This window comes from Fistularia commersonii, chromosome 19 (assembly GCF_037954325.1).
Source record: "Fistularia commersonii isolate RoL2024-O1a breed Wild chromosome 19, RoL_Fcom_v1.0, whole genome shotgun sequence".
Lineage (NCBI taxonomy): Eukaryota > Metazoa > Chordata > Actinopteri > Syngnathiformes > Fistulariidae > Fistularia > Fistularia commersonii.
Genome location: NC_141302.1, coordinates 17,086,362 through 17,098,155, shown reverse-complemented (window position 1 = coordinate 17,098,155; position 11,794 = coordinate 17,086,362). Strand labels below are relative to the sequence as shown.

The 11,794-nt window shown below is 39.1% G+C and overlaps 2 protein-coding genes across 7 annotated transcripts in view; both read right to left on the bottom strand.

Moving 5' to 3' along the window:
- Positions 1–592: 592 nt before the first annotated feature.
- On the bottom strand, positions 593–9,792 carry LOC147223949 (RNA-binding protein 4.1-like). Of its 3 annotated transcripts, XM_086165958.1 has the most exons (5): positions 9,694–9,792; positions 6,475–6,650; positions 4,336–4,763; positions 3,298–4,057; positions 593–2,600 (listed from the first exon to the last, which is right to left on the bottom strand). In XM_086165958.1, the coding sequence occupies exons 2-4, from the start codon at positions 6,576–6,578 to the stop codon at positions 3,312–3,314; spliced, it is 1,278 nt and encodes a 425-aa protein (XP_086022084.1). In that variant the 5' UTR covers positions 6,579–6,650; positions 9,694–9,792; the 3' UTR covers positions 593–2,600; positions 3,298–3,311. The 3 variants fall into 3 exon arrangements, with proteins under 3 accessions (XP_086022084.1, XP_086022086.1, XP_086022085.1); XM_086165960.1 differs by lacking the exons at positions 6,475–6,650; positions 9,694–9,792 and adding an exon at positions 5,730–5,793; XM_086165959.1 differs by lacking the exons at positions 6,475–6,650; positions 9,694–9,792 and adding an exon at positions 5,513–5,648.
- The window catches only part of map4k2 (mitogen-activated protein kinase kinase kinase kinase 2), a 41,748-nt gene continuing 37,380 nt past the window's right edge, over positions 7,427–11,794 (bottom strand). For all 4 annotated transcript variants that reach the window (XM_086165953.1, XM_086165956.1, XM_086165955.1 and 1 more), the window contains 5 exons: positions 11,217–11,285; positions 11,054–11,140; positions 10,904–10,974; positions 10,775–10,830; positions 7,427–9,915 (listed from right to left, as the gene is read on the bottom strand). In XM_086165953.1, the coding sequence (XP_086022079.1) occupies positions 9,828–9,915; positions 10,775–10,830; positions 10,904–10,974; positions 11,054–11,140; positions 11,217–11,285 (371 nt within the window). In that variant the 3' untranslated portion in view covers positions 7,427–9,827. The remainder of the gene's footprint in view (positions 9,916–10,774; positions 10,831–10,903; positions 10,975–11,053; positions 11,141–11,216; positions 11,286–11,794) is intronic.

Genomic DNA, 11,794 nt, shown 5'->3' with positions numbered 1-11,794 from the left:
GATTTGCTTTGTTGACCTCAACAAACTGCTGTGATTATAAAGTATCAGGAATATTATGATTTCAAGGAAACTTATGATGGACAGTGATGGTGTCAATCTGATGTTTCAACGGAAACGTCTCGATATAGCTTGGTGCACCATAGTCGAACTCGGACTTCTAAAATCAGCATTTCATAGTTATGTCCATTATTTAAAAACAGCGCTTTCCCCTCCAACTGCAATGAATTGAATCAGAGCTTTGAAACTTATACCTTAATGTTCAAAAATACGGTTTGAAACAGATAAATCCTCTTACCCTTGATGTATAATTTAGGTGCCATACAGTGGTTTTATTGATATTTTCACTTTGAATTATCTCATGTATTCCAGTTCATAAAGCTTATATAAAAATTAGCAAATGTAATTCAAATGCGAATCTAAGATATTCATTTCAACTTCCTCACCTCCCACTTGAATACGAGTTCCTCCTGTCAAAGTACATTCACAATCAAAACATCCAATTAAGAAGGCTTGAGGTTGTTCGTCTGATCAGATAGGCTATTTAGATGTCTACATTGTTCATGAAGGTATTGCACATGCTCCAGAGCAGGCATTTTTGTCTGGGTGTCACTCAATGACACTTTATTTCAAACATTTGCACATTAGACAAGCATAAACCTTAACAGTTAAAAAATTCAATTCGATATTCTGTATGTAGACACACATGAAGTTTAGAAAAGGGATAGGCTGGAATGTTATGCTCTTAAGGGAAGTCAAACTGTTTGACTAATTTCTCAAACACCATCTTAACAACTGACCAAATGTTTCACACACAGAAACACAGAATGCAAATTCTCATTGAAAATCTACCATGAATTGAAAACAAACATCCATAAAGACTTTCTGTGGGGAATAGGTGTATTCTGACTAATAGATCTTTTCTATGAACTACAACTTACACTACTTATAGTGCAAGTGTGGACGTGGGCAAGGGAGTGACTAAATGGTTGTGCACTTGAGCCAATAGTTGTGTTTACAGTGTTCATCTTATAAAAGAAACATTTTTTATCCTGAAACCAACCACCAACACACATTCACACACACACACCTACAATCACTTAAGCATTCTTTTAGGTGTGAAGGTAAAAGCAAAGTTCTGCTGTTGTCGAATTAGGTTCACAATGGATGCAGAGGCATCACAAATTGCAGTTTCCATCTGCCTCTTGAGACTCGCTATGTACAATGTCACTATACAAAGTCCTGCAATTTCTCCCAGTCTTGACATATTTTTCTATTTATTTCTTATACCACAAAAAACAAAAGAATGTTTCAAGTTGAAAGAGGTGTACTACACAGAAAAGCAAACCATCCTCATTATTGTAAGAGTCAACAAGCTTCTTGATAAAACTGTGATTGATGATTCAATTGTCACTAGGTAATACACATATATCATGTGGGGCAACAGATTGAAACTTGTTCACATCTTCCATCTTTATTGTTAGGTTACTTCAAGTTGCTCAGCCGATATTGACTTGAACTGCCTTTTTTTCGACATAATAGATTGAACTTCCTGAATAAAAAGCCTCCATGTGGCCTTCTCGGGATGAAACTATTTTCCACAACCCTAGCCTTCAAATGTCACATAACAATGAGTATTATTTTAACAGAAACACTGAAAATCTAGTGATGGAATTTTTCTTCAAGTCACATAAAAACTGAAGTATACAATCTCAGTCTAACCAGTTAACAAAGGGCCAAATTTAAAAAAAAAAAAAAAAAAAGGTAGTTTCATCATGACAGTCAGACATACATTTCCAGACCTACAAAAAAAAAAAAAAAACACACAACAAAAACAAAGTCGCTAGGTGGGGTGAATATGGAAGAGGGAAGATGAGATTGAAAATGTTTAATAGCTCAAAAAAGTGAAGCCGAGGCAGTGATGCTTCTGCATCCAGTGTGAACACGATGGCTGTCAGAACTGTCTCAGTGAATCGTTGTCAAATCTTATTGTAGCGCCAGGATAAGATTTGACAATTAACCATGACCTAGAGGACTGAAAACCTTCACAAACTCTCAGTGGTAAGTTCAGAACAAAATACTTCTTGTAACTTCTCAATTGGAAACATTAATTAGAGTCATGTTGAAAACTTGAAATCTTTATCCACATTCATACAACCAAATCAGAGCATGTCAGATGTATGTATCAAGGAAAAAAGAATTTGTTTACACACGATATAAACTTCTGTTTAACCCATCACCAATTCCATAAATGTTCATGTGATGAAACAAGAATGTCCTTTAAATGGCATAAAAAAACCAAAACTTAACATTGGCTGTATTAAACAATTTGCTTCATATGAGGAAATAAAAGGTAAAAAAAACATGGCTAAAATAGCTGAAAACTTGCATGTGACAGTTTTAAACTATAAACATAAAGATGTGTAGCCTCCTGATTACTCTTATTGAAACACTTTTAATCTGTAGAAGTGTCCGTAGCAGTTTCCAAATATGAATTTCTGCATGTCCAATGTTTTGTTTTGCCATCCATTATGCAGACTGATTGGGTCATGAAGCTCGAGGGGAGGATGGCAAAGGAGAAGTCCTGCAGTTCACAGACAGACCTAGAAAGAGAGCAATTTTTTTGTTTTAGGCAACAACCCCCTAACAGTCTGACATAAATGATTTAGTTGAAATATGACGACCTATTACAATTAATGCCTGGTTAATACAGAAAATTTTAAATACCACCATAATTGCAACCTCTTTGTGATGATATTTTATTCCATGACTTAATGCTGGTGAAAGGCTTCCACTCACTGATTTAACCTCTAAAATATTATAACGAGATCAATCTGAGGTTTTCCACCTGATTTTCTGATGATTATGTAATTTACACACATCCTCAGGGATTACACCAGCCATTAATGTAGCACTGAGCTCTGCACCTGCACTTTCTTCTGCTTCATTGTTTTGGTCTTTGTCTCAATCTTTTTTTTTAAGATATTTATAACTCTACTATAGCCTTGTGGGCCTTGGGACAAAAAAAAATCTCAATCTTCTGTATGTATGCAACATATGGCAGTGCACTTTGACTTAAAAGTAATTTAAACTGAGGTCATTTTGTTTCTGCAGGGAACTTTCCAAATTGACAATTGTCAGATACAGACAGGTTAGATCTTGAACAAATAGTGAAATTACCTAGGATGTAGAGTGTAAAATTCAGTCAGAATATTTCATACTGTCAAATTAAGGAAAACTACACCATTAATGATATTTAGTCCAACTGCGGCTGCAAGATCTCACAAGCAAGTTGCTCACCTGGCACTGTGGCTCTAGTAAGGCGTGTAGCGCTGCACATAATGATCCTTGGGCCGTGAGGCAGAGTAGGCGCCCCTGGAGGCTGACACCGGTGACAGGCGTTTACGCTCATAGCCTGCTGTATAGCCCGCTGAGGTGATCGGTATCTGGCTGACTGAATTGGGGTCTTGGGAGTAGTACGCGGTGACCGATGAAGGTGGAGCTGGTGGCTGGCAGTCATAAGACTCTACATTGGTGGAGAGGTTTGCAGGGGAGGTAGTGGGAGGGGGAGGAGGGGGGAGATAGGACATGCGCCTGTCCTCAAAATAGCTTGAGCCGTAAGGGCGAGCTCTGTACTTCTCATAATAGTCAACACCACTATTGAGATGGTCATGGTCATAAGCTGATGACATGTCAGCTCTGTTGTACTGATCCCCCAGCTCAGAGCCATAGCCACTGAGTCTCCGAGGGGGTGGTGGCGGAGGTGGCGGCGGCGGCAACCCACCTACATAACTAGCCCGACTGTATGCAGACCCAGCCATGTAATCAGTTGGTGGAGGGCTGGCCATTCCAAAACTGCCCCGGCCATAACCTGGGAAACCACGTGGGGGCCCCCGCCCGTTGCGACCTCTCGAGTCGTCACCATGGCCTTCCCCCCGACCGACAGGACAGTCTTTTGACCAGTGACCATGTTTCCCACAGACATAGCAGCCGGTATGATCTCCCATCCCCGGGGCAGTGCGAAGCCGACTGGTAGACAGCTGTACACTCATCAGCTTGCCTTGTAAGGAGAGAGAAACAAGGTAAGGAAGGTGAGATAAGAGTAAAACAGGTCGCATTCAACAAAAACTAGTGAGGGAAATGGAATATCCTATCGGGCCGGGTTCAGAGATGACAATGTGAATTAATTTACATCAGATTTATAAAGCAAGATGTTACCTTCAGCCCACCCAGTCAAGTTGGAGCAAATGTTAGAATGTTATGAGTACTATGGCAATAAACCACAAGTTTATCTATGTACAGCAATGACTACAGGTTCTCCGCATCCTAATATTTCACCTTTGAAGGCTGTGTTGTCCAGTTTGCTGATGGCATCCATGGCATCTTCCATTCTCTCCATGTGAACAAAGGCATAATCTTTCACTATGTCACACTCGACCACTGTGCCAAACTCCTCAAACTTGGTTCGCAGGACGTCACTTGTGACTCCTTCGCCCAGGTTGCTGACATGCAGCTTAGTTGTAGACTTGGGCCTCCCTTTGCTCATTTCCACGTTCATTCGCCAGCCATTCAGCTCATGCTGGTTAAGGGTCTGAATGGCCTGCTCCGCCTCAGACTGATTCTTCATATGCACAAAGCCATAATTCTTGACAATGTCACATTCTGTAACTTCGCCATACTTCTCAAAGAGTTCACGCAACTCTTCGGCTGTCGTGTTGCAGGCCAGGTTACCAATAAATATTTTCACCATGATGAAGTTATGTTTCCTAGAAGATAAAGAAATAGCATACATAAACAAAATGTTTCCTCCTGTTCCCAACATTGACCACCTTAGCTTTACAACACAGAATGATGTGTCGGGTCTGAAATAGAAAAATAATGTACCATGTGTTAAACAACTCTTGTTTTAAATCTAATTAAATGAGACAATTTTTCAAGCAAATTTGGGAAATGATAAGTTTTTTAAGCTAAAACTTGTTCAGTATTGAGGACGACTCCACTGCTTCAGCTCACAGATGGGACATGATCTTGATATGGGGCACAGTGTATGAAAAGATCTCACCCAGGCTCTGTGCTTTAAACACTAGAACCTATGAATGGTTAGATTAATTCATATAAGTTAGTTTTCTTTTGTGTAGATTCACTGTAAAAGATCAGTAAAGCAAGGTCATTGATGGGAGTATGGAAGTCAAAAATCATCAACAATCATGAACTGGCTGTGACAACTCCAAGAATGGCATTTACTTTTCAACCATACAGAAAATTTGAGCGCTTCTCAATCCACTACTCTACATCATAGGATGTATTGTTAATGTAAAAGAGTGGCCATCAATAACTGCCAGAAATTTTGAAAGGAGAAAACATAATATGAATATTTGACAACTATCATATTTCAAAGGACTAGAAGAAATATCCGATCACCACATGTAAAGCTACATTATCTTTGAAAACAGAGAGTCATAAATCACTTGTTAAAGCTACAGTCATTTAGACGGAGACTAGAGTCGCATTTTACCATCTAATTGGTAGGTCCAAAAGTTAACGTGGATTAAACTTTGGAGTCAACACGAGACTTGATCAAGGTAAAATTGTTACAAGAATAGTCACAACGGTTAAATGCGTCTTTGGAGGTTTAGGTCAATCGTTTTCAAATCTTGTGGACTGGACTTAGTTCCTTCAATTCTAGACCGAGAGATGAAGAAGCCTCTCCGGTGAGAGGTTAACCATCTTACAGGAAAGGAACCAAGTCCAGATCCCTCAACAGGATTTGCAAATCGTTAAAAGCCCGAGTTTTCGCCGTCGCGGGAAATATCACATATATCCAAACCACCCCTTCCGAATAGCCCGAGAGGACTAGTTCAAAATAAAGTCGAGCACCTGTAAAAGTGCGTCACCAGTGCCTCTCCAAAGGGGGTGGGGGTGGGGCAGCTAACATTACTTTAGACGACTTAACTATATTGTTGGCGGAGGGCTAGCTCAGCTGTTCCAGGACAATCGACTTTTAACGATTCGGTCTCCAACGCTTAAGTAACCGCTGGGGGTGGGGTGATATTTGCCCTCGCAGGTATTGTTCGAAGAGCCAACGACTGTAACATTACCAAGAGAATTCCAACTTCAGCTAACAAAGCGAGCTAGCGGGCTAGCAAGCTAGCGCGCTACCGCGCTACCGCCGCCGATCTTTTTTTTTTACTTTCGTAGAATTTGCTTAATTACCTTTGAAACGGCACTGTAAAATAACATATGTTAACGTTCAACTTCCTACATTACAACGTGCGCAACAGCGAATTCAAAAGCGCTAATACTTGCAAATAAAAAGCGGTTGATGCAAGAAGCTAACGTGTTAGCTAGAAGCGACCACCTAGCGCCTGTTAATTGTGTCTACACCCCAACAGTCACGCTCGTAACGACGATCGAGCTACCACAATGCATCTAGCGGATGAATATGGATCGAACTCGAGGAATAATTCAAGAACTCACAAGTAAAACGATGCAGGATTCGAACCCAATGAATGAAGTTTGAAATGGCGTCCCTGTTGTGCTTCTTCTTCGGCGCCTCCTGGTGAATATGCGCCAGACCACATGTATCCAATATGCAATGCTGCCCCTCAAGGGCCATTGGAAGAACAGCATCCATTTCAGCCATCATCCTGCTTCTGTGCATTGAAATCATGTCAACGTGTGATTGAAGTGACATATTATCAGATTAGCCGTAAGGAAGCTCAAAAAATAAATCAACAATATTTGCTCCGAGGACTTTGTAAAACATTTTTACACTTAGTCACAGCTAATTGCCACAGTACAAGGAATAAAGGCATACAGATGGAAGTAAAGATGTTAGCTTTCATTATATAATTATATTAAAAATATTGTTTGGGTCTCTTGCTTTTACATTTTCTTTTGGGTTAAATCTAACGTTTGAATATGCTTTATTATCTGTCAGAAATTAGGCTAATTTGGTTTTCCCGATGAACTGCCTATTTTCACAGTTATGAAATTTAATTCTGACTATGCCCGATAAAGGTTTTAGATTTTAAATAACATTCAGAAATGCTCGGTGGTGCAGTGGTTAGCACTTCCGCCTCATAGCATAAAGGACCCAAGTTTGATTCTGACATTGGGACTCTTCTGTGTTTGCATAATGTCTGTGTGGGGGTTCTCCAGTTTCCCACCACTGGAAAAATGGTAAAGTTCAATTTAGTAATTCATGTTTATTTTTATTTTTTTATAATTATGTGTGTATTCATAACACCTAAGTTTGTTAGATCTTGATCCACATTGAAATTCTGGTATATCATTTTTTTAAATTGCTTTACCATGTCAACATTTTTCATGTGTCTCTCCTGAAGAGATGAGGCTTTACTGATACTTCCTTTTATAAATAATATCATGTTGAAAGCAATGAATGTATTCAGACCAACATTTTTTCCAGTAAGACGATTTAATTGTATTTCTTTGACACCAGCTGTAAGTATTTATAGAGTTTAAAATGCATTGTTGGTGGGCAAAGTCATAGCCTTCAACAGACATAACATTATAACATAACAAGGTTTGCACACGTACAGGCTTGAATACAAACACATTTCCGTGAATATTTCACATACAGTAATGGTGTATGTGTTTGACATCAATAATGGCCAAATGTCCTCATTTCAAAGAATTATGATACAAATCGCTTATAGCTTCCTTCACCACAGTTTGTATAGGTTAAGCAGGCCTGCTTGATTCCCAAGTTGTAACAGTAACAAAATCATACAAACACACCAAAATAACTTATTGTAAACCCTTAGGATGATGAAACTTCCATAAAAATGATTGCAAAGTTAAATCCAAAATCCAAATAATGAAAAAATAATCCTAAAATTGAATAGAAAATATTTATTGATTATTCCAATTGTTATTATTATTATTATTATTATATCCAATTATTAGCAGTTAATGGTCAAATACAAACTTCATCATAGTTTAAATAGGTAACCCTTCACATCACAACCTTTAAGAGATTTCTGGTACAGAGATGCCTTATTGTCAGAACAAAAATGGTAAAATGTAAGGTCAAAGTTGGATAAAGAAGATGTGGGAGTTAACATCTCGCTCTAAGTATAAATTGGATTCATTCTGTTCCTCTGAAATCAAGCCTGCTAGTTTTAATGACTAATCATGACAGTTTCTGAACCGACTTAGGCAGAAATATTTCCTATGACAACAACACAGAGTTGGATACATGAAAAATAAGTTGTGATTTTTCAGAAGCCACTATATTGCATAATATCTGCGACATGGACATTCTACGCAAAAATTAATGTCCAGAGGAGTTTAATATAATTTCTTTTATATTTGTGGGAAATTTCTGAATTGTGTTTATTTAATTCTTTGTTGATTTTTAAAAGGGACTGAAAATGATCTGATCCAATTTTAATTTGATACTGAAAAGAGTCAATACAAGCAATTTAAAATCTCTAATGATAGCAAATGTCGATTTGTATCGTAACCGTTTTTTGCATAGCAGATATATACCAAACACTACCATATGAGGGTATGCAGACAGTAAAACTCTATATCACAAGATTTAAAATATATTTCTAATATAATAGCAACCACATGGCCTGTTTTAGAACAAAAAACATTTCAATATTAAGTCTGTTTCTTGATGTGCTTCTATAGCTGCCGTGGCAATTGAGAATGTTACACCTCAGAATTTCAGGTAGCAGGATTAAAGACAGTCAGTGGCTCACTTCAATCTACAGACGCCGCAATTCAACAGGAACTAGCCCTTTGCAGCCAACAGCAGGGCAGTGAAACACTGTATCTGCTCCCCCGTCCTATGTTCCTCCATTCTATGTGCCTTAATATTAGTATGAAAAAATCAAAAGGGGCCATAATGGGGAATGGGGAATAAGGTTATAGATGGACAGAGCACCAGAGAAACATGGCTATGGCTGGTGCAGTGTGTGGCTGGGGGAATATCAGGAAGAAAGAACAGTCTTGAGGGAACATGTGGGACTGAGAGCGCATGTGGAAAAGGGTAAATTGGGCAGGACGAATATAAGGCTGAGGAATCAGTCTTAAGGGTATGAGGGCTGGGAGAACATAGGTTTTAACATAAAGCTGAGGGAACTGTTGATTGAAACATTATTGCGCTAAAACAACACAGGGCTGGGAGTACAGAGAGATGAGATAAAGTTGAGGAGGCATGCAGCTGAGAGAACACGCCAAAGGGAGGACAGAAACTATGGGATTGAGGGGATCTAGGACAGGGAACTCATATGATGGTTAATTGGTTTGAAGGTACGTACAATTAAAAAAGTTGAGGGAAGGTTGAGGAATGCTTGGACAGAGGGAACATAGTGCTCAGAAAAGATAAGGTTGGGAGAAAACTGAAGAAATACAGTACAAGACCATGGGAATATAGGGCCAGGAGAACATTGGCACAAACCATCACTAACTGGCTCTGAATATGAATTGAGAATGTTCATGTATTTACTACCCCAGACAATGCAGTGATAGCTGAATAATACCTGGGCAAAAGGGTTGCAACTATATTAAGTGATTTATAGTACTTGTGAAGAGACACTGCCACTTTACTAACAGTGATTTAAAAAAGGCCAGTTATATTTCTGTTAAAAAAGTTTTTTCTATCAATGTTTTTAATCCCTTTTCTGAGGTACAGAAAACCCTACTTATTAACCCCATGCATACAATTTCAGTCTTTGTGAGTATACTGATCCCACGCTGACATTCACAGTAGACGATCAGTTGCTGCTGGTGTCAGATACAGATTTAGTCACTTGTTACTTGTCACTTGTTGCAAGATACATGATGGCCTGCTTTTGTTAGTAGCTGCTCTCATGTCCAGTCAGGATGTAGATGTTGCTCAGGGCTGAGGGGTCGTCTGTCGGGGTGCTCTGGAGGATGATGTCCCTGGACAGAGTCAAGAGTGAGTTCACTCACAGACATGGCTTCACTTCAGACCTTCAGAGTTGGTCTTTACATTTTTTTGTAAAGCCTTCTTGCAAAAGTCTTTTTAAAGAGTTTTTACTTTTTGAATCCTTGTTATTTTGCTATCAATGATTTCCTATCTATCCATCATCAGCTGCTTATCCTGCACTCAGGGTCGCAGGGAGACTATCCCAGCTGTCATTGGGCAAGAGCCAGGGTATACCCAGGCCAGTCAATGGCAGGGCCACATATACAGACGGACAACCTTTCACTCCCTCACTTATTCGGGGCGATTTTCCCAATTTTTTTTCCCAAGTGACCTGCTGTATGTTTTTGGACTGGAGGAGGAAACTGGAAAAAACTCACACAGACATGGGGAGAACATGCAAACTCAGAAAGGTCCCCTTTTTGAAATCGAACCACGGTCCTTCGTGCTGTGAGGCCGAAGCACTTACCACTGCGCAACCCTCAATGATTTCCCATGCATTTAAATCTAAGATCTTTCAATAATAATCAAGAGCCTCCAAATAACCTGGAAATGTGCTAGAAACTACAGAAAAAGGCATCAAATTATGCAAATATCGCTGAAAAGATGCAAAAATGACCTGCCAATGCATAACAAATGACCTGACAATTTCTAAAAAAAAGACATTATCAGAAAGCTGTCCTTAAAATTCCTGAAAACTAGTGAGGAATTCCCAGTGAAAGTAAAAGTTTAGTATAAAGTCTAAAAATGATTGATTTAAATATTCCTGCTTAGAAACAAGAACAGGGCCAGCTTAGTGTGAAGACTTGTTTTACAAAAAATGGATTTGAAAGAGTCTCTCTTTGTTCCACTTACCTGCTTGTTCCCAAGACTCTAAACACTCTACTCTCATCTGTTATTTCTTGTGTCACCTGCAAACATGCAAACATTCTTTGTTCACAAATGTTGGTGACTGCAGAACAAATATAAACCTGAGATACTCACCTCATCTGAATGAAAACTCTTCCCTTTAAGTCCGTGCTTCCAGAAAGCTAGGACGCTATCCTGCAAGCAAACTGCAAAAACAAGTCACTTTTCTATCACAAGTTCCATTCTCTGTTTTAAATCTGTTTTTGTCATGATTGTCATTGTTACCCAGAGTCTCAATGAGAAAGTCAAACTCCATCTCTGTGGCCAGCTGTTTGCATGGAAAACCTTGGAGGTTGACAATCTTAACGCTTTCTATTGTGTAAAAATTAAGAGTTAATTTGACAGATTGCTGCAGAATCACAGTGTCTTTGGGCTGGAAGAGACTTACTTTCAAATGCAATGAGAACAGAGTCTCTGTCCAACTGGGTCACCTGGACTGCCCTCAGAGCTTTGCTCTCTGAAGACAAACAAGCACATATCAGCTGTCCAGATCTTTCAGTGCCCCAGACTTTTAGGTCTGGGGGTAGTTATTCAATTGACTTGAATATGTGTTACAATCTCAATCTAAAGCATCATCAAGTTTTAACTTTCATTTTATGTTTGAAGGAAATTCCCAACAAAAACAAATATATAAGAACATAAACTAAAACAAATACCTGGAAAATACTCTGAGGAAAAAGATCTTCCAAAATGGGTAATATGCAGTGCAGACCTTTAACATGATAGGCAAGATGAAGCACATTGGGGGCTTTTCAATTGGAAATGCTCACTGTTGGCTCTGCTTCATATTATCTGTGCTTTTGGAGAGTTCTCAGGTAAAAAGCACACAGGGCCTGGAGTCGACAGTCAAACATTGAAACAAAGAACTGCTCTTGAGGCTATATTCTAACTCCTCCTTGTGGACAAAGACAGTTGAGTTGAATGCACTTTACAGATCCTACTCCACTGCCAGACAAGACAACTTCA

Bases quoted from the DNA above. Each gene is read 5' to 3' on its own strand.
- LOC147223949 (XM_086165958.1), bottom strand. From the start codon at position 6,578: ATGTGGTCTGGCGCATATTCACCAGGAGGCGCCGAAGAAGAAGCACAA. The intron at 4,764-6,474 runs GTGAGTTCTTGA...TTTATCTTCTAG, and splicing joins AATCCTGCATCGTTTTACTT to GAAACATAACTTCATCATGG. The intron at 4,058-4,335 runs GTGAAATATTAG...TCTCCTTACAAG, and splicing joins GGACAACACAGCCTTCAAAG to GCAAGCTGATGAGTGTACAG.